The following is a 23,436-nucleotide window of genomic DNA, read 5'->3' on the forward strand; positions in this document are numbered from 1 at the left end:
TACGATTTGCCTGGAGCGATCTGATTCATGCCCACAGAATTTGGCAGTTTTACTCAAAACAGATTCCAGGTTTATGCACATCTTTCCACAAATCTCTTGTTCAGACGCTACGATCTGTCTCCACCGTTGAGATGTCCGGTGGGCGCAAATTTTTGTGCAGGCATATCGTTCCGTGTTGATTTGTATCAAGGACGTAACCACCACCGTCTAACATGTATGTTACACTGCAGTAACCACTACAGTCTTGATCAGTATCTGGGAGGTACGAAGTTATTCTTGTATCATCTATGGCTGAGGAACTGTAGTCTTCGTAGTAACTGCACTGAAACTGGCAGACGAATTGAAAAATACGTTTGTAAATAAGAAGTAATCCATTGCAAAACAGAATAGCAGGTATATAGTGTAGGTGGGAAACCATAACTTATGTATTTAAAGCTGCACAAATAAGTATATAAAATATCAATGCCAGTCAGGGCGAACTCCATTTACTGTCAGTTACCTGTGAAAACAGGCGGATTGACAAGTCACTTTGCAGTAAAGCGAAATCGTGACACTAAATAATAATAATATGCAAGGGAGTATGATTTCAACGCTGCGTTGAATTTTATGAGGTCATTTATTACCTTAATTTCTTTTGGCTCCTAATTATAGATAATTTTACCATTGCGCAGTGTTTTTCTTTGGCAAAGACACATTGTTATTTGTTGCTTGTTTTCTGCCATGTTTTATGATTATGAATATTTTGATTTTTGCTTAAAAAATATAGAATATGAACAGAAGTCTGTTGCTAATGCAGAATATTCAAAATTTCTGGATGTGTGCACTGATGAGAAATTGAATGGGAAGAAACACATGGATGATCTGCTGAAATTGTTAGGTTCAGCTACTTATGGTATTAGGGTTATTGCAAATTTTGGCCTGCTATGCCTATTTTCATTCACTGCTTTCATATGGCACCATATTTTGGGGCAATTCATCATTAAGAGAGAAAGTATTCATTGCACAAAAGCGTGTAATCAGAGTAATAGCGGGAGCCTGCCCAAGATCACCTTGCAGACATTTATTTAAGGAACTCAGGATATTCACAGTACCTTCGCAATACATATATTCACCAAATGAAATTAGTAATTAATAACCCATCCCAATTAAAAAAAAAACAGTAAAGTGTATAGCTACAACACTAGAAGAAAGGATGATCTTCACTATTCTGGATTAAAACTCACTTTTTCACAGAAAGGAGTGAATTATGCTGCCACAAAAGTCTTTGGTCATTTGCCAAATAGCATTAGAAGTCTGACAGATGGCCAAAAAGTCTATAGCCAACCAACATTTAAAAGCAAATTAAAAGAATTTCTGAATGAGAACTCCATTTACTCAATAGATGAATTTTTAGATATGAAGTAAAAAAAAAAAAGAAAAAAAACTTAATTATATCACGCAAAGAAAACCTGTGTTAAAGTGACATGTTCCACATCATTATGAAATGTCGTATTCACGATCTATGGAACATGGGTTAATGTATGTATGCCAGGACATATTATTGAATACTCCATAGTAAACACTGCACTTTCGAGACTGTAAGTCAAAGAGAAAGCATTCCCAGCTTTTAAGAGTCATCTACAGGGTTTCATCTTTTCGACTCATCATGATTCTCACTATTCTTTTGTCCACACTAAAGAGTTGTAATCAGAACGGTGGGTTGCCCCAGAAAGAGGTCTCATACGTTAGGGGAGGACCTAAATTAAAATAGTACATAAGTCATCAGACATAGTACACAAGTCATCAGACAGTCCTTATGAAACAATTTTCAGGATTTTCATTAAGTAGCTCAGGGTACTTAATCTGTTAAACATACCATCAATATGTGAATCCTGTATAGGGTTGTCTTGAAGCCAGATCACTAGAAATTTTGCAGTGACTACACTAACAATAAATATGTCTGACAAAGTGACTTTACACGTCCTCCTCAGTCTCTTTGTCACTGTTATGGAAATTTAATGCTACGATTTTATTTTTATTCATTATCAGCTTTCTTTTTTTCTTTTTGGCTGATCAAGTTTGAAGCATTTCTGCTGTCTCACCACTGATTAATATGCTTCTTCAACCTGCAAACTGAATAATGTTGTGAAAGTGTGCGTTTCCTGTTAGATCCCTTAGATAAATCAAAAATTGAACGATTCGCCATACTTGACCCTAGTGGCACATTTTATTTTTCTTCATTGTGAACAGAACAGTGGGTGGTTTTTTTTTCCCCGCCCCCTTCATTAAATTGTATTTCTACTACTTGCTTGTAGCCAGTATGATCTTAGTCAGTCATTAGGTGCACTTCTGATACCAACACTATCAAACGTCTGCAGCAATAAATTATGGTCTATAATGTCGAAGGCCTTGGACAGGTCAAGACATATACGTGTAACTTTTTTGCCACTATCAGGCTTTCAGAGCTCTTCATTGAGATATTCAAATATTTGCAATTTCTGTTGATCAGCCTTTCTGAAAACTGCATTGGCTGTAGTGAAAATATTGTATTTTCTATGAAATTAACACCTTCTTCTGGAAAACTTTTTGCCCAGTATTTTTGAAAACAAAAACAACAGAACAGTGGGTCTATAATCAGCTAACTCTCCTTTTGTTCCCCATTTTGAAAAGTGGCTTGAGCATCACGATCTTTAAATAGCAAGAAAATATTCCACTTGTAAATGTAGTGTTGAACAGGTGGACTATGTTATTGCAATGAGGTCACCAATGTTTTAAAAGACATAGTCTGGCACTTTATATTTCCCAATTGAATATATTGTTTTTAACATTCTAATTACTTGCATAATCCTTTGGGTTGGTTGGAGAAAGGAAGAGGGAGTTAGGTTTTGTATTCAGTTATACAGGTGATATTGTACAATATCACCACACAATAACTGATCACATATATATGAAAAAAATGTGGAAAAAGTAGTAGAAGCTGACCTTGAGGAAGATCAGTTTGAATTACAGAGAAATGTAGGACCACGTGAGGCAGGCAAAGGTGGCGGAACCCCTACCACTTATCTTAGAAGTCAGGTTAAGGAAGGGTGAACCTACGTTTATGTTTATAGCATTTGTAGACTCTGAAGAAGCTTTTGACAATGTTGACTAGAATACTCTCCTTGAAATTCAGAACTAGCAGGAGTAAAGTACAGGCAGCAAAAGGCTATTCACAACGTGTACAGTAACCAGACATCAGTTATTAGATTAGATTAGCACTTGTTCCATAGAGCATGAATACAACACTTCGTATTGATGTGGAACGTGTCAGATGAATAAAAGGTGTCTATACAAGATATTACATTACACGAAATATTACATGACACTCAATATTTTTTGTGGTTGGGGAAATTACCTACCCACTTACTATATCCAAAAATTCATCTAATGAGTAGAAGGAGTTGCCATTAAGAAATTCTTTTAATTTCCTTTTAAATGTATATGGCTATCTGTCAGACTTTTGATGCTATTAGGTAAGTGACCAAAGACTTTTGTGGCAGCATAATTTACCCCCTTCTGAGCCAAAGTTAGATTTAACCTTGAGTAGTGATCATCCATTCTCCTAGTGTTGTAGCCATATACACTGCTATTACTTTTGAATTCGTTCGGATTGTTAATAACAAATTTCATAAGTGAATATATATATTGTGAGGCTACAGTGAAGATCTCTAGCTCTTTAAATAAGTGTCTGCAGGATGATCTTGGATGAGCGCTAGCAATTATTCTGATTACACACTTTTGTGCAATGAACACTCTTTTACTCAATGATGAGTTACCCCCAAGAATATGATGCCATACAAAAGCAGAGAATGAAAATAGGCGTGGCAAGCTAATTTACTCAGATGTAGGTCGCCAAAATTTGCGATGACCCTAATAGCATAAGTAGCTGAACTCAAACATTTCAGCAGATCCTCAGTGTGTTTTTTCCAGTTCAACCCCTCATCAATGCATACACCTAGAAATTTTGAATATTCTACCTTAGCTACCGATTTCTGATCGAAGTCTATATTTATTAATGGTGTCATTCCATTTACTGTGTGGAAATATACATACTGTGTTTTGTCAAAGTTTAATGAGAGCCCATTTGCAGAGAACCACTTAATGATTTTCTGAAAAACATCGTTTACAATTTCACCAGTTAATTCTTGTCTGTTGGGTGTGATAGCTATACGTGTATCATCGACAAAAAGTACCAGCTTTGCATCTTTGTGAATATAGAATGGCAAGTAATTAATATATATTAAGAACAACAGAGGACCCAAAACCTAACTTGTGTCACCCCATTCTTGATTGTTCCCCAGTTTGAGAAATCACCAGTTTTTTGCATATTATGTGAACTGTTTATTTAAACTTTCTGCACTCTTCCAGTTAGGTATGATTTAAACCATTTGAGCATTGTCCCATTCATACCACAGTACTTGAGCTTATCTAGAAGTATTCCATGATTTACACAATCAAAAGCCTTTGATAGATCACAAAAAATCCCAATGGGTGACTTCCGGTTACTCAGAGTATTTAATATTTCATTAGTGAAAGTATATACAGCATTTTCCGTTGAAAAACCCTTCTGGAAACCAAACTGACATTTTGTTAAAACTTTATTTTTACAAAGGTGTGAAGCTACTCTACAATACATTACTTTTTCAAGAATTTTGGATAAGGTAGTCGGAAGAGAGATTAGGCAGTAGTTGTTGACATCAGACGTATCCCCTTTTTTATGCAGTGGTTTAACAATGGCATACTTCAGTCTATCTGGAAAAAACCCTGCTTCAGAGAGCTATTACATATGTGGCTAAGAATCCCACTTATTTCTTGGGAACAAGCTTTTATTACTGGAAACACCATCAATTCCATGTGAGCTTTTATTCTTGAGAGAGTTTATTATCTTCCTAATTTCAGAAGGAGAGGTGGGTGGAATTTCAGTTGTATCAAATAGTGTGGGTAAGGCCTCTTCCATTAACTGCCTTGCTTCTTCTAATGAACATTTAGATCCTATTTTCTCTACAACATTTTAAAAATGATTATTCAAAATGTTTTCGACTTCCAGCTTGTTGTTTATCAAGTTTCCATTTGCTTTGATGGTGATGCCATCATCCTGTACTCTTGGTTGCCCTGTCTCCCTTGTAATAATATACCATATTGTTTTGATTTTGTTATCAGAGGTATTAATCTCAGACATGATGCGCATGCTTCTGGACTTTTTAATAACCTTTCTTAATGGAGCACAGTAGTTTTTATAGTATTTGGCTCTTTCTGGGTCATTACCCTTTCTTGTTGTTAGATACAGTTCCCTTTTGTGGTTACAAGATATTTTTATTCCTTTAGTAAGCCAAGGTTTTTTTGCATGGTTTCTTATAATTAGATTTAACTACTTTCGTGGGGAAACAGTTTTCAAATTCTCTTACAAGTGTATCATGAAATAAGTTATATTTTAAATTAGCATCGGGTTCCTTGTACACCTCATCCCAGTCTAACTGCTGAAGATTTTCTCTGAAATTTCTAATTGTTGAGTCATTAATTGAATGCACAACTTTGGAGGGTAGGTTTGAATTACTGAATGGAGCTGTGTCATATACTGTAACTAGCTGAGCATCATGATCAGAAAGCCCATTCTCAACAGGACAAGAATTTATGTTTTTAAACCTATCTTGGTCTATAAAAGTGTTATCTATCAATGTGCTGCTGTCCTTTACTACCCGAGTAGGAAAGTTAATGACAGATGTCAAATTGAAAGAACCAAGCAAGACTTCTAGGTCATTCTTCCTATTACACTCTTTCATCAGTGAATCAACATTGAAGTCCCCACAAATAATTATTTGCTTTCCCCTATCTGACAGATAGCACAACAAGGCATCCAAGTTTTCCAGGAATAAATGAAAGTTTCCTGAAGGGGACCTCTATACTGTTGCAATTATAAAAGAGCCCTCCTTCAGTTTAAGTTGACAGGCACATGCTTCTAGATGTTGCTCTAGACAAAACTTTTTTGTATCTAAGCTTTCTACACAGTGATAACTTTTGACATATATGGCAACTCCTCCTCCCACCTTATCCTCTCTACTCACATGTGCAGCTAGTTTATAACCACTGATATTTACCTTTTCCATATCAGACACAATGTGATGCTCAGACAAGCATAGTATATGTATTTAATTATCAGATTCAGTGTCATCTAAACAAACCAGGAGCTCATCTACTTTATTCTTCAATCCAGGAATATTTTGGTGAAAAATGGTACCATTATTTTTTACTTTACTTTTGTGAGAATCTACTTTTTTCTTTAACCCACCAATATTTTGGTTAAATATGGTAACATTATTATTTACTTTCCTGTTGTGAGAATTTTGTGAGTTTTGGACCTCTTTAGCACCTGCCTTCCTAAACTTCTCATTGGACACTGATATTAGTCTAAAAAAGATGTACATCCATGAGTACTAGTCCCCCCGCCCCCCCCCCTCCCCCTGCCAGTTTACCTTTCCCTTTCCTATTGAGATGTAGACCATGGCTTGTGAAATCCCCCCTATCAATAGCCTCGACAGGAAGCAATCCAATGTCTGGCAGAGTGGCCGCCCTACACAACTGATCCAACTCCATATTTACCTTCCTGACAGAGCAGTTCAACTGGGGCTGATCATGCCACACGAAAGCAGGCACCTGCCCAACATTGGTATGGGTCGTTGCCGAGGCTATTTTCACCAGGTCACACTTAATACTGTAGCCCTGATCCCTATCAATACTGTTTCCCACTCCACCCACTATCATCACGTGATCCTGCTTTTTGAATCCCTTGCACAAGGAACCTATATCCTCTACCACTTGGCTAAGACTTGCACTTGGCTTGAAAAAGTTTGTAACCTGGTACCTGTCATCTAATTTTTCCTGCAAAATCTGGCCCACACCTCTTCCATGGCTGCTACCTAGCAACAGAACTTTCCTCTTACTTTCTACTTTTTTTGAAACAGTTGGTTTCCTAGTGAGATTCTGTTGCATCTTAACTACATCTACTTCAACTGGAGCCTCTTCCTTACTTAACTGTGGTTAAGGGGCATGTAAAGTAAGCAGTTTTTGAGAAGGTAGTGAGACAGTGTTGTAGCCTATCTCTGATGTTACTCAATGTGTACATTGAGCAAGCGGTAAATAAACCAAAGAAAAAAATTGGAATAGGAATTAAAATTCAGGGAGAAGTTATAAAAGCTTTGAGGTTTGTTGATGACATTTTAATTCTGTCATAGACAGCAGTGGACTTGGAAGAGCAGTTGATTAGAATGGACAGGTTGTTGAAACGGAATATATCATGAATAGCAACAAAAGCAAGGCAAGAATAATGGAATGTAGTTGAATGCCGAGGGAATTAAATTAGGAAATGAGACATTTAAAATAGTAGATGAATTTTGTTATTTGGGCAGAAAATAAATGATTGCTGAAGTAGAGAGGATATGAAATGTAGACTGGCAATAGCAAGAAAAGCATTTCTGGAGAAGGGAAATTTGTTAACATCGAATTCAGACTTAAGGGGAGTTAAAACGCAAAAATTTTTTTTTCGCATTTTCGCATTTTCGAATTTTTATCTCATTATAAAATTTGCAATTTTCTGAATAAAATGATACGCATATATCACTTATAAACTCACATGGGAAGTAGTTTATTTTATTTTCTTTTAAATATAATCTTCACTGGTTGAAAATGTTAAAAAATTTTATGTGCGTTACTTAAATATCTAATAAAATCAGTAATTTTTTATATAGTAGACTGTGGATTGCTGTGTTATAAAGGTTAACAGTGGTGGTCATGTCCAGAAGATGATGGGCACGAGGTTGAGGAAGTTGAAACAAAGTTTGAGAGACAAGAAACTTTCTGATGGTAAAACCATAAGAGGCAGGCTGACAGACAAAATGATTGGTGAACTACAGCAGTATTATGGGATAGCCATTAAAAATAATACTGAGGATTTGTTGAAAACTAAGCAGGCAGTGTGGGCTACCTTCTTCCATGGACTGTCAACAGATGAAAAACCAGTACACCACCTTTGCCCTCCTGGACCTGAGACATGGTGCAATTACTGCAATGCCCAGTACCCAAACAGTTCATACAATCCATCCTAGCAGCAGTCATTGATATCATAAAACCTATTTACAGGGACCTGGCAAATCCTGAATTACTGAAGAAGTGTCTGCATAGTCAGATTCAAAATCCTAATGAATCATTCAGTTATATTATATGGACTCACTTACCAGTAAATGTTTTTGTTGGAATGAAGACACTAAAGTGGGGCGTCACTGGTGCTGTTATTGCTTTTAATGATGGCAATTTCGGTAAGATGAAAGTGCCACAGCATAAGGGACTTAATCCAGGAGCAAATTGCATCAGAGAACTTGAACAGATGGACAAGGTTCGTATTGATAAAGAAGAGTATGCATCACAGCTGGCCACTAAGGAGTCCAGAAACAAGAAAAGAAGAAAAAGCTTGGAAAAAGATCGAGAGGATGATATACATTACAGTGCAGGGTGCTTCTGAGTGACTAAAAATAAAAAAAATAAGCATATATTAACATACGTATCCTGACCCTACTGAATGAAAAGAAGAACATAATGTTATGTATAATTAAAATTATTTAGGATAACGTACAAAAAAGTACCCAAAATTTTAACTGTGTAATTAAAAAACAGTATTTCTGAAAGCAGTGACTGAAATGCAATTATTGTAGTTCAGTAGACTCAGAACATGCAGTTTAATGCCGTGTAAAAGTTCCATGTCAATGTCTACAGTGGTTCCTGAAATATAGGGAAGCCAAGTCACTAAATTTAACATTGTCGGGATAGGGTGTTCCAACTTCCCTTAAGTGTTAATAAGCCTTTTCTCAAAGTATTTGTATTGAGTGTAGCCAGTTTATATTCTCGTCAGTATGGACACCTAAAATTTCTGAAGTTTTCACTCTATTTAGTATTTCCTCACCACATGTTACACTTATCATTGGTGTGGTACCTCTAGGTGTGCAAAACTGAATACATTGTGGCTCTTTAAATTGGGAGTTAGCCCATTCTCAGAAAACCAGTCATTTACACTCCCCCCCCCCCCCCCTCCAAAAAAAAATATATATTTATCATTGTTTCTCTTGCTGTATGTATACTTGGATTGATTACAATTCTAGTGTGATCCACAAAAAGAACTATTTCTGTGTGTTGCATTTTACTGAAATCAGTGTATATATGAGGAACAGTAAGAGGTCTTAAGTTTGAACCTTGGGAAACTCCATACATGAATTCTCTCTAGTCAGAATAATGTTCCCTGACTACATTGGTTGAATTAGTGAGTAACATTTTCTGCAGATTTTTGGCTACGTATGACATTATCCATGGTTGACTATACTGTCAGTCCTATAACACCTCAGTTTATCCAGGAGAATATTGTGAGTCACACAGTAAAATGCCTTAGATAGGTCACAGTAAATACCAATCAGTGCAGTTTTGTTATTTAATGCTTGTAAAATAAGGCGAGTGAATGTTTAAATGGCATTCTCTAAAATCCAGACTGCAAGATATTACAGCACATAATGTACATTGTGTGAAGAGTGCTGCTAGAAAGTTGCTTTCAGTGAGTGAAATAGTAAGGACAACAAATTAATTTTTTATTTAAATGGTGCAGAAATAATTGATCAGAGTGGCATTGTAATAGCCACAGTAAATAAAGCAGTATGTATAAATTAGATGTTCTTCAAGTTGGAAATTGTTATCCAGTATATTCTGCAAAAGGTTTTTTGTGAAATCAAAGACTTGGCTATCTTAATTGGAAAGGTATTGCCTTGTGAAAAGGTATGGCAACAAGGGTAAAAGTATATGGCAGCAGTAACTTGTGAAATTTGAATACAAGGAAAGCTAGCCAGATTACCATTCAAAACAAGTAAAAGTAGATTTATTGAGCTGTTACAGCTGATACTCATAGAAATGGGCCTGTGGAAAAGGAATTTATAGGAGGCAGTAGTTATTTCCTTAACTTTATTGATGATTTTTCAAGATATACCCATTTTTATTTCCTTAGGAACAAGGACAAAGTGAGTGAAATATTTGACAGTTTTCACGCTGTGGTTAAAAGAGATACTGGTAAAAAGATAAAAATTCTCAGATCAGACAATGGTACCCAATTTGTTGACAAACAGCTTAAGCAACAACTGAGTGAATTTGAAATCAGACCTCAAACTACGTTACTGGGCAGAAGTAGCATCAACTGCAGTGTATCTAAATAATAGATTACCTACTGAAACTGTACTAAACAAGATTCCACATGATGTTTGTACTGGAAACAAACCTCATCTAGATCATCTAAGAATTTTTAGATGCAACACCATGACCCAAGTTCTCAAACGACTTAGAAGAAAATGCGACCCTAAATCTCAAAAGTATATTTTTATTGGTCACTGTGAAGATTCAATATGTTACAGACTTACAAATCCTAAAAAGAAGAAGATAAAAACTAGCAGAGATGTAATATTTTTAGATGTGCTTAAAATGAAACAAAGGGCGAAAAAGTATGTGAAGATATTAATCCTGAATATGATGTACAAGAGCATGCAAAGGCAAAGTTAGAAACTAAAAAACCTGAATAAGTTGTTCAAGAACAGTTATATATATCTTTATTTAAGATGAAATCAATGATGAGATCCTGTAAACCCCAAAAGCAAATTTCTGTACATGTACATGCCTGCTCAAACATCCAACAATAAACATCTTACAGCTGAGGAAGCCATGGCCAGCCCAAATGCAAATAACTGGAAGAAAGCTATAGAAAAGGAAGGTGCTGTGTCATCAACAGTTACATGAACAAAGACAGAGAATGCTGCTACTTTTCAGCATCCTTCTTTGACTGTGATCGACTGACACACACACACACACACACACACACACACACACACACACACACACACACACACACACACACACACACACACACACACACACACCCTGTATGACTACATTATCTTGGCTGTTAGTGAAAGCTGCCAACGTTCTCAGTCTTTTTTATGTGCCCGGTGATGACTTACAACCTCATCTATCCACACCTATAGAACAGAGTGTACAGCTGATAGTAAAGAAGATGAAATGTATGAAAAGGAAATACCTTATTTGGAGGCAATTGAAAGTCCTGTATATTTAGCTCAAATTTCCATGCCAGATATTGCCTTTGCATCGAACACTGTGAACAAATTTTGCAGAGACTATAGAATTAAACATTGGGTTGCAGTTAAATAAATATTTAAATGGAACAGTTGATTACCGATTAAGGTATTGTAAGACAGGAAACTGGAATCTGGAATGTCTTAGTGATGCAGATGGGCGAAATGAACTGCATAACAAATTTCTGTTACAAGTAGCTGTTTCAAGTAGATGGGAGGATTAATATTCTGGTCTTGTGAGAAACAAAGAGTCTGAGTGTATGAGATTGTGTTTCACCTTACGAGGAGTGTTACGGTTAAGGACTCCGAAAGGTGAATCTGAGCTACATGTGGTTACTGAACCGACCAAAGTGCATTGAAAGGAAATGGGAGCTAATCATGTTATCTCAGAATGAAATAACAAGTGTGAGATCTCAGAACAACTGAGAGAAAATCTGGAATACTTTTTACATAAATTTCCTCAGCATGTTATAGTCTTAGGTGGAGATTTCAATTTACCAGACATAGACTGGGACACTCAGATGTTTAGGACGGGTGGTAGGGACAGAGCATCAAGTGACGTACTGAGTGCACTGTCTGAAAATTACCTTGAGCAATTAAACAGAGAACCGACTTGTGGAGATAACATCTTGGACCTAATGATAACAAACAAACCCAAACTTTTCGACTCTTTAAGCGCAGAACAGGGAAGCAGTGATCATAAGGCCGTTGCAGCATCCCTGAATATGGAAGTAAATAGGAATATAAAAAAAGGGAGGAAGGTTTATCTGTTTAGCAAGAGTAATAGGAGGCAGATTTCAGACTACGTAACAGATCAAAATGAAAATTTCTGTTCCGACACTGACATTGTTGAGTTTTTATGGAAAAAGTTCAAGGCAATCGTAAAATGCATTTTAGACAGGTATGTGCCGAGTAAAACTGTGAGGGATGGGAAAACCCACCGTGGTTCAACAACAAAGTTAAGAAACTACTGCGAAAGCAAAGAGAGCTTTACTGCAAATTTAAATCCAGCCAAAACCTCTCAGACAAACAGAAGCTAAACGATGTCAAAGTTAATGTAAGGAGGACTATGCGTGAAGTGTCCAGTGAATTTGAAAGTAAAATTCTATGTACCGACTTGACAGAAAATCCGAGGAAGTTCTGGTCTTACATTAAATCAGTAAGTGGCTCGAAACAGCATATCCGGACACTCCGGGATGATAATGGCATTGAAACACGAGGATGACACTCGTAAAGCTGAAATACTAAACACCTTTTTCCAAAGCTGTTTCACAGAGGAAGACTGCACTGCAGTTCCTTCTCTAAATCCTCGCACGAATGAAAAAATGGCTGACATCGAAATAAGTGTCCAAGGAATAGAAAAGCAACTGAAATCTCTCAACAGAGGAAAGTCAACTGGACCTGATGGGATACCAATTCAATTCCACACAGAGTACGCGAAAGAACTTGCCCCCCTTCTAACAGCCATGTACCGCAAGTCTCTAGAAGAACAGAAGAGCGGCGCGTTTCGTCACAGGGTTATTTGGTAAGCGTGATAGCATTACGGAGATGTTTAGTAAACTCAAGTGGCAGACTCTGCAAGAGAGACGCTCTGCATTGCGCTGTAGCTTGCTGTCCAGCTTTCGAGAGGGTGCGTTTCTGGATGAGGTATCGAATATATTGCTTCCCCCTACTTATACCTCCCGAGGAGATCACGAAAAATTAGAGAGATTCGGGTGTCCACGGAGGCTTTCCGGCAGTCGTTCTTCCTGCGAACCATGCGCGACTGGAACAGGAAAGGGAGGTAATGACAGTGGCACGTAAAGTGCCCTCTGCCACACACCATTGGGTGGCTTGTGGAGTATAAATGTAGGTGTAGGTGTAGAAAATGGAATAAACATATGCAGAACTGAGAAAAACATGTTACCGTATTTGCTCACTAAAATTATGCTGTAGTGAGAAAACAGTGATGAACGCATATCATGCCTGCTTTCATTCTCATATTAGATATGGGATCACTTTCTGGGGAAACTCTAAAACTGCTAATAGCACTTTTAAACTAGAGAAAAGGGCCATTAGAATCTTGTTTGGGTGCAAGTGTAGAGACTCTTCTAAACCTCTGATTAAGAAATCTGGGATTCCTCCATTACTCCCCCAAGGGGTCCACAGCTCTTTTGTGGATATGTTCGTGGCGAGCACGGGACCTCGAGCTAGTGCGCCCCTCTTTCCTTTCCGGGCTGCATACCTTCCTTTTCCACATCCTTCCCCATCCCCCATTCTACCTACCCCCCTCACCTCCGCCTCTCCCCTTCCCCTTCTCCCCCTCTGGGAGTATGTTTTGTGGCTACGTCCAGAGATGGACGCTTGTAACTGTAAGACAGTCTCTCATCTTCACTTTCTCTGCTGGAAAGTCTCTGTCCTTCTCTTTTTCTTGCCTCTTTTCTTTACCCTCTTCTCTGCTGTGGCGTTTGAGACCTCTCTTCATTCCTTTCCTTTTCTTTTTGCTTCCCTTTCTTTTATTTCCTCCCTGTGCGTGTCTGAAGAACGACCCACGCATTCCCACGTGTAGCCGGTGACGGGGTAACGCGTAATTCCCCACCCTGGGTAGACAGCCTACGTACCCCCTGGTAACAGCCAGGCCCAAGGAGGGGTGATTACCCGAGCTGGTACCTCCCGAAAGTGCGTGATTGGTCCCTCTGTCCGGTTCTCGGGAGGTGTGACCTGAGGTGTGAACAATCACCTAAGGTGGGAGTGACCTCAGAGAGGGCCCCCACAAGGAAGGAGCGCGCCATCTGAGACGCCGGTAATCATGGGGGATACTTCCGCAATGGTTTCCTCATCATCTACTATGTTTGCTCACAAGCGAAAGTTAAATAAGTCTCAACCACGGACAATTCTTCCACCAGTGCCACAGTTCCTTGTTGTTTCTCGGTCGGACGAAGGTCGAGACTTCTCCACAGTCAACTCTTTCATTATTCAGAAAGGTGTCGACACAATTGCAGGTCCTGTAAAGTCTTGTTCCCGATTACGAAATGGCACCTTGTTGATAGAAGCAGTCAGTGCCCTGCGGGCACAAAAATGGCTGCAAACTTCACTGCTACACGCCTTCCTTGTCCGGGTGGAAGTGCACCACACTTGAAATTAATCGTGCGGAGTGGTTTATACATGCTCCCTCGACGGATTTTCTGACGAGGAAATTCAAAACTACCTCTCTGACCACCGTGTAATAGCTGTTCATCGAGTCATGAAAAGGGTTGACAAGGACCTGGTTCCAACCCGTACTATCTTCGTGACATTTCACAGAGTTCAAATTCCATCGAACATAAAAGTTGGCTATGAGATAATTTTAGTTCGCCCTTACATCCCCAACCCTATGTGTTGCTATCGGTGTCAGCAGTTCAATCATACCAGCCAGTCATGTTCCAATCCGGCCAAATGCGTTACGTGTGGCAAGGATGCCCATGAGGGTGCTTGTCCACCTCCATCCCTCGTTGCATCAACTGTACGGGTGACCACTCTGCTTCCTCTAGAGTTTGCCCCATTTTTAAAGATGAATGGCTCATTCAGGAAATCAGAATGAAGGAAAGGTGTTGACATTTGCTGCTCGAAAGTTATTCGCCAGTCGAAAGCCCACTGTGCCTCCCGCAGGTAAATATAGCACTGTCCTTGCATCTTCTCAGCCTACTAAGGAGACAGCCACACACACTTGTGATCTCACCTTTAGTGCCACGGTCGTCAGATCGGCCAGTGCAAAGATCGCTCATTCAGCCTCCCCACTATCACCTGCTCACTGTATTCCTCACCCTTCATTGGCTTCAGCTAAATCACGAGCCTCAAAATCAGAAACCCTGACTTCCAAAAAAGAGCCTACTTGCGAAGATTTTTTGCGTACCCTGCCTTCACAACCATCAATTCCTCCCTCATCTCAACGTCCTGTTTCCAAGAAGGCTCATAGGAAACCCAGTTCCTCTCCTCCGCCACGGTGTATCTCATCTACAGTGCCACCTGGCGGTAACCACCCTTGGTTGTCTTCTGTGTCGCCAAAGCGCACTGCTGGCGGCCGATCAACCAGCCAGTTGCTGGCGGCAGGAGCTGCTCCTGAACAACCTATGGATCAGGATCTTCTGCCTTCGGCTGAATGCCGTTCCATGCTGTCGGCCGCCGGCTCTTAGCAGTCGTTGAGTTGAGAGCAACCGTGGTAAGTTTCTTCCCTTTCTGTCCACCCTATGTCCATTATCCATTGGAATATCCACAGCATTAGAGCCAATTGGGATGAATTGTCAATCCTCTTATGATCCTACTGCTTTGTACTGTATGTATTCCATTGTCCACACTGATGGCAAGAGCTGATCTCCTTCATCTCCTTGGTCAGCTCCCACCCCCCTATTTGCTGGGGATCTCCGCGTCCTTGTCCGTGAGGCTCCTTATTGATTGATGTCTTCCACCAAGCAGATCTTGTTTGCCGCAACACTGGGGACCCTACATTTTTGTCTGCCTCCATGACACATTTCTCTCATTTGGACCTTTCGATTGGTACTGTTCAGCTAGCTCGGCACTTTGAATGGTTTGCTCTTGCTGATACACACTTGAGTGACCATTTTTCATGTATCCTTCCATCTATGCACCGGAGATGCTGGAAGTTTGCCCAAGCCGATTGGATACTTTTTTCGTCTCTAGCAACATTCGATGACTGTCACTTTCCTAGGGTCGATGATCAGGTCACTCATATTACAGAAGTTATTTTTACAGCCGCGGAACGTTCAATACTTCGCACCTCAGATTTGCCCCAGTGCCCCCCAGTTCCTTGGTCGAACAAGGCGTGCTGCGACGCCATACGTGAGGGGCAACATGCTCTTCGCATTTTCCGTCATCATCCTACCTTGGCCAACTGTATCTGCTATAAGCAGTTACGTGCACAATGCTGTCGTGTCATCCGCAATAGCAAAAAGGGAAGCTGGGACTTCTTTACTAACTCTCTTAACACCCTCACTCCCTCCTCCGAAGTGTGGAGTCGAATTCGACGGTTATCTGGTGCGCCTAGTTTCCCCCCAATCTCTGGGCTCATTGTCATGCATGATAACTTAGTGGACCCCGTCACAATTTCTAACTCATTGGGTCAACACTTTGCTGAGATTTCGAGCTCTTCAAATTACCCACCAGCCTTTCTCCCAAAGAAACGTGCAGCGGAAGTGCGACCTCTTGCTTTCTCCTCTCAAAATAGTGAAAGCTATAATATTGTTTTCTCCATGCGGGAACTCCAACACACACTCTCTTCTTCATGCTCTTCTGCCCCAGGACCGGATGGTGTCCATGTCCAAATGTTGCCCACCCTATTTGCCAAATCAGTTATGTAAATCGAGAGCAACAACAGCCCTATCATACTTCCCTGGGGCATTCCTGGCTATACCTTTGACTCTGATGAGCACTCGCCGTCCAGGGCATACTGTGTTCTATTATTTAATAAGTCTTCGAGCCACTCGCATATCTGTGAACTTATTCCATATGTCTGATTCATCACTTAGAACTGTTTCATGCAATTTTGTAATCAAGATTTCAAAGGATAGTTTGCATCTATCTTCAAGTATCTGCCAGTTCAATTTTTTCAGTGTTTTAGCACTTTACTAGTGTCCTGCCAGTGAATTGAGGGCTGCAGCCTACACAAAATTTTACTTGGTTTTCACTCATGTTATTTTCTATTTCTGTGGTCCCAGTTATGCTGTGAGGAGCACAAACTTCACTGATATGTACTTAACATCTGTGTGACTGGCTGTGATTTATTGTTAGGAATTTTATGTAAATTTGGCTTTTATTCATAACCCTTTGACATATTTTCTATTTACATCTCCAGGTGACTAAAGACATTGATAATCCTGAGCAAGACATTCATGTAACAGCATAGAAGCTAAAAAGAGGAGATGGCTTCTCATTCGTTATCTAGTAATCCAGACAAAGAAGATAGCTATGAAGGTGAGTTTGAGTTATAAACAAACACCTTCCACACTGACTAATTTGTTCATTTCTAATGTCATTATTGTTACCTCTCTCATTATTCTGAATTTTTTAAATTTTACTTACCTTTTAACCAAGACTTATTAGAAATGTATTAGAAATTTTGGGAGTATTACTACTAGATAACCTCATTTCACATTTTAGTAATTTTGAAATAACCCAGATAATAATTTAACTACAGTTAGCAGTAATTTTGAAATAACCCAAATAATAATTTAACTACAGTTAGCAGGAAGAACAGTCAGATTACGAGGGTAGTTTAAATAGTTGTCTGAGTGGAATAGAAAGAAATGACTTACCTCAGTGAAACATTTCTATTTTACAATGTAGTCTCCTGTACACTAATGCACTTGGTTCATCAGTGCTCCAATGCTTGATCCCATCTTAAAAATTATACCCTCGAGGCCTACAAAATACCAGTCACTTCTGGCTGTCAGTTCTATGTGTAAAGAGAATCTCCATTCACAGAGGAAAATTTTGAGCGTGAGGAAGAAGTGAAAATCTGATGGAACCAAATCTGGCGAATAATTTATTTTTTATTTTTATTAATTTATTTAGCCTATCAAGATTAGGCCTATCTGTGCATCTCTTACACCTAACTAGGCGTTCTACATATTTCAGATTGCATATAGTACAGTAAGCATGTTATACTAAATTTTAAAAAATAAAAGTTACTGTAGTATACATAAGAAAAACGTACACTCAGTTCATATTTGTACATGGTAAATACAACAGTAATTAGAGATTACAGTAAGGTAGGTTTCTAATTATGAGTGCTGACAACAATGGAGAAAGGGATGGACGAGGGAGAGAAAGATGACTGTGATAGTAGACAGTTGAAGAATATAAGGGACATGAAGATGGCGTGAGTCAGAGAGAAATGAAATGAGAAAGAAGCATAACTAGGAGAAGATAGGAACAATGGCAGAGGGAAAGTTGCTCATGTACATTAATTTTGGGTAATCACTATGGCAGAAGCTAGTGGTTCAACTTTTTCTTAAAAGTAGCAGGGCATTGAGTTGTGCAAAGAGTGTAGGGCAGCTTGTTCCAGAGGCGGACAACTAGTGACAGTGAAGAAGTTCGCAATTTTTTTTGTTTTATGAATATGCACAGTTAGTACACTAGTTAGGTGAGACCTTGTATTTATATTATTATTTTGTGAAAGATGTTCAATCTTTGAAGCAAGGTAGTGGGGTGCTTGCATATGAAGTAGCCAGTGAAATAGACGTACTGCTTGGTAGTCCTGTAACTTGTCTGGCTACAGCCACCCTAACTGTGTGTGTGAAGCATTGACATGGTCATATCGTCAAATGTTGCAGACGTAATGTACATAGGCATTAAGGGTTAGCTCTGACCATCCTGTGTTTTCATTACTCATGCAATGTTGAATTACATTGCAATAATAGAAGTTTTGCAGAATGAGTGCTTGCACCAGTTTACATTCCACATCATGTGGAAATGTGGTCCAAAACCTTTTGAGGGCATAGGGGCAAGTGGAAGCATTCTGACAAGTGGCGACAATATTCTCTTTCCAGTTTAAATGCTGATCCAAAGTTACACCCAAAATTTTCACTGCTTTCTGATATGGTATAGAGATGCCATCAAGTTGAATGGTAGGCAACTTACTGCAGAATTCTGATGGGATACTAGAATTAATTGTGACATTTTTGCATTTAGTTTAAGCCCCAGGTTTGTTGCTCATTTTACCTCTGAAGGCAGATCATCATTGATTGGGACAGTTGCAGTATTTCTATCTTCAGGTCTGGCTCTTAGGTCAATGTGGGGGTCATCGGCACAGAAATGATATTTACATAAAGGCAGAACCGAAGAAATATCATTGAGATACAAGGAAAACAAAAGTGGGCCTAAGATTGACCCTTTTCACACTCCTGTTAGAATGTTTCCAAGATGATTTTTCGTTCCCACAGACAATACTTAGCTATCCATTATTTTAGAAGCTTTCAAACCACTTCACTGAGAAATTTAGTTGTCACATTTTTCTGTGCAGTGTGTCAAAGTTGACAGTATCAGAAGCTTTGCTGAAGTCTAGTAGAGACAAATATTGTGGCCTCATGGTTGTCAATGGCATATTTCAGGTCACCAGTTACCTTGATTGGTGCAGTATCTATGATACAGTGTTATGAAAGTCGGACTGATATTTGTCAAGTAAGCTGAATTTGCACAAGTGCTCAGTATTTCCAATGAAATGAAATTACAATGAAATGATTACCCTTAGCTGCATACAGGCGATGATATAAGTCAACAGGGACAGTTGAAAATGTGTGCCCTGACCGGGACTCGAACCCGGGATCTACTGCTTACATGGCAGATGCACTCTCCATCTGAGCCACTGAGGACACAGAGGATAGTGCAACTGCAGGGATTTATCTCTGGCATGCCTCCCGTAAAACTCACATTCGCAACTTACTGTCCCACACTATATTCATAGAGCCCCTGCCCATCATACTAATTACTCATGACGTTACTGCTGATTCCGAAAGCACTGGCAGGTTGATAGACACACAAACAAACACAAACATACACACAAAATTCAAGCTTTCGCAACCAACGGTTGCTTCATCAGGAAAGAGGGATGGAGAGGGAGAGACGAAAGGATGTAGGATTTAAGGGAGAGGGTAAAGAGTCATTCCAATCCCGGGAGCGGAAAGACTTACCTTAGGGGGAAAAAAGGACGGGTATACACTCGCGCGCGCACACACACACACACACACACACACACACACACACACACACACACACACACACACATCCATCCACACATATACACACACAAGCAGACATCTCACAAGCAGACATATTTAAAGAGAAAGAGTTTGGGCAGAGATGTCAGTCGAGGCAGAAGTGAAGAGGCAAAGATGATGTTGAATGACAGGTGGGGTATGAGTGGCGGCAACTTGAAATTACCGGAGATTGAGGCCTGGTGGGTAACGGGAAGAGAGGATATATTGAAGAGCAAGTTCCCATCTCCGGAGTTCGGATAGGTTGGTGTTGGTGGGAAGTATCCAGATAACCCGGACGGTGTAACACTGTGCTAAGATGTGCTGGCCGTGCACCAAGGCATGTTTAGCCACAGGGTGATCCTCATTACCAACAAACATTATCTGCCTGTGTCCATTCATGCGAATGGACAGTTTGTTGCTGGTCATTCCCACATAGAATGCATCACAATGTAGGCAGGTCAGTTGGTAAATCACGTGGGTGCATTCACATGTGGCTCTGCCTTTGATCGTGTACACCTTCTGGGTTACAGGACTGGAGTAGGTGGTGGTGGGAGGGTGCATGGGACAGGTTTTACACCGGGGGCGGTTACAAGGATAGGAGCCAGAGGGTAGGGAAGGTGGTTTGGGGATTTCATAGGGATGAACTAACAGGTTACAAAGGTTAGGTGGACGGCGGAAAGACACTCTTGGTGGAGTGGGGAGGATTTCATGAAGGATGGATCTCATTTCAGGGCAGGATTTGAGGAAGTCGTATCCCTGCTGGAGAGCCACATTCAGAGTCTGGTCCAGTCCTGGAAAGTATCCTGTCACAAGTGGGGCACTTTCGTGGTTCTTCTGTGGGGGATTCTGGGTTTGAGGGGATTAGGAAGTGGCTCTGGTTATTTGCTTCTGTACCAGGTTGGGAGGGTAGTTGCGAGATGCGAAAGCTGTTGTCAGGTTGTTGGTGTAATGGTTCAGGGATTCCGGACTGGAGCAGATTCATTTGCCACGAAGACCTAGGCTGCAGGGAAGGGACCGTTTGATGTGGAATGGGTGGCAGCTGTCATAATGGAGGTACTGTTGCTTGTTGGTGGGTTTGATGTGGACGGACGTGTGAAGCTGGCCATTGGACAGGTGGAGGTCAACGTCAAGGAAAGTGGCATGGAATTTGGAGTAGGACCAGGTGAATCTGATGGAACCAAAGGAGTTGAGGTTGGAGAGGAAATTCTGGAGTTCTTCTTCACTGTGAGTCCAGATCATGAAGATGTCATCAATAAATCTGTACCAAACTTTGGGTTGGCAGGCCTGGGTAACCAAGAAGGCTTCCTCTAAGCGACCCATGAATAGGTTGGCGTACGAGGGGGCCATCCTGCTACCCATGGCTGTTCCCTTTAATTGTTGGTATGTCTGGCCTTCGAAAGTGAAGAAGTTGTGGGTCAGGATGAAGCTGGCTAAGGTAATGAGGAAAGAGGTTTTAGGTAGGGTGGCAGGAGTTCGGCGTGAAAGGAAGTACTCCATCGCAGCGAGGCCCTGGACATGCGGAATATTTGTGTATAAGGAAGTGACATCAATGGTTACAAGGATGGTTTCCGGGGGTAACAGATTGGGTAAGGATTCCAGGCTTTCGAGAAAGTGGTTGATGTCTTTGATGAAGGATGGGAGACTGCATGTAATGGGTTGAAGGTGTTGATCTACGTCGGCAGAGATACGTTCTGTGGGGGCTTGGTAACTAGCTACAATGGGGTGGCCGGAATGATTGGGTTTGTGGATTTTAAGAAGAAGGTAGAAGGTAGGGGTGCGGGGTGTCGGTGGGGTCAGGAGGTTGATGGAGTCAGGTGAAAGGTTTTGCAGGGGGCCTGAGGTTCTGAGGATTCCTTGAAGCTCTGCCTGGACATCGGGAATGGGGTTACCTTGGCAAACTTTGTATGTGGTGTTGTCTGAAAGCTGACGCAGTCCCTCAGCCACATACTCCCGATGATCAAGTACCACGGTCGTGGAACCCTTGTCCGCCGGAAGAATGACGATGGATCCTGTCAGCCTTCAGATCACAGATAGCCTGGGCTTCAGCAGTGGTGATGTTGGGAGTATGATTAAGGTGTTTTAAGAAGGATTGAGATGCAAGGCTGGAAGTCAGAAATTCCTGGAAGGTTTGGAGAGGGTGATTTTGAGGAAGAGGAGGTGGGTCCCGCTGCGACGGAGGACGGAACTGTTCCAGGCAGGGTTCAATTTGGATGGTGTCTTGGGGAGTTGGATCATTAGGAGTAGGATTAGGATCATTTTTCTTCGTGGCAAAGTGATATTTCCAGCAGAGAGTACGAGACGAGGGCTGTTTGGTTGAATCTGGGAGTGGGGCTGAAGGTGAGGCCTTTGGATAGGACAGAGGTTTCAGATTGGGAGAGAGGTTTGGAGGAAAGGTTAACTACTGAATTAGGGTGTTGTGGTTCCAGATTGTGTTGATTGGAATTTTGAGGTTTTGGAGGGAGTGGAGCTGGAAGTGGGAGATTGAGTAGATGGGAGAGACTGGGTTTGTGTGCAATGAGAGGAGGTTGAGGTTTGCTGGAAAGGTTGTGAAGGGTGAGTGAGTCGCCTTTCCGGAGGTGGGAAACCAGGAGATCGGATCATATACTAGGTTATCTAAATACTTAGACCTAGACAGATGCTACTCAATATATTTCGTATATGTACCCCATGAACTATTATAGTACTTAGGATCTAATAAGTATAGTGTCAATCAAACAATGGATAATCCAGGATGGAAGGTAACAATGTTACGAAAAGGGAAGTTGGTACCCACCATATAGCGGAAATGCAGATGCTGAGTCGCAGATAGGCTCAAAAAAGACTATCACAATCTAAGATTTTGGCCATCAAAAGCCTTTGTGGAAAACACACAGAACATGCAAATGCACGTGCAACGTGCAAACCCCCCCCCCCCCACACAGAACATGCAAATGCACGTGCAACGTGCAAACCCCCCCCCCCCCCCCCCACACACACACAGAGACAAACTCAAAATCACACACAGGACTGCAGCCTCTGGCAGCTGAAAGTGTGGCTTCAGCTGCCAGAGGTTGCAGTCCTGTGTGTGTGTGTGTGTGTGTGTGTGTGTGTGTGTGTGTGTGTCATCGTCATCTATTTTTGACAAAGACCTTTGAGGGCTGAAAGCTTAGATTGTCAACTTTTCTTCGATCCTTTGTTACTATTTTCTAATGCATTACTATACTCAATGTCCATTCTTCTTTTTCTTTGTTCCTGTGTTTCTTTTGTTACCTCTAGAACCTCACTGCACACTCTACTTATGAACCACACTCTATTAGTCTCGGCCACACACAACAGATGGCTACAAGCCCACGCTAATCAGTATTTGTCATTCATATTTGTTGTGTCTTATGTAAATTACTTGAGACAAAGTGTACCACCTCATGGCAACAATCTGTCCCATTTCAACTGTTATGAATTATCCCTTATGAAGGAAAGATATGTTTATGTGTTGATGAAACAATGTCAAAGATTTGTGTGTTGTGGGAACAATAAGGCACCCACTA

The 23,436-nt window shown here is 40.5% G+C and overlaps 1 protein-coding gene across 4 annotated transcripts in view; it reads left to right on the top strand.

The window, feature by feature from the left end:
• Positions 1-304: 304 nt before the first annotated feature.
• LOC126236063 (ATP-dependent DNA helicase Q1-like) overlaps positions 305-23,436 on the top strand; it is a 156,084-nt gene continuing 132,952 nt past the window's right edge. The window contains exons 1-2 of one of the 4 annotated variants that reach the window (XM_049945111.1): positions 305-393; positions 17,011-17,129. In XM_049945111.1, the coding sequence (XP_049801068.1) occupies positions 17,078-17,129 (52 nt within the window). In that variant the 5' untranslated portion in view covers positions 305-393; positions 17,011-17,077. Of the gene's footprint in view, positions 407-17,010; positions 17,130-23,436 lie in introns of those variants that run through there. The other 3 variants (XM_049945112.1, XM_049945113.1, XM_049945114.1) reach the window with 3 other exon arrangements.

This window comes from Schistocerca nitens, chromosome 2 (genome assembly GCF_023898315.1).
Source record: "Schistocerca nitens isolate TAMUIC-IGC-003100 chromosome 2, iqSchNite1.1, whole genome shotgun sequence".
NCBI lineage: Eukaryota > Metazoa > Arthropoda > Insecta > Orthoptera > Acrididae > Schistocerca > Schistocerca nitens.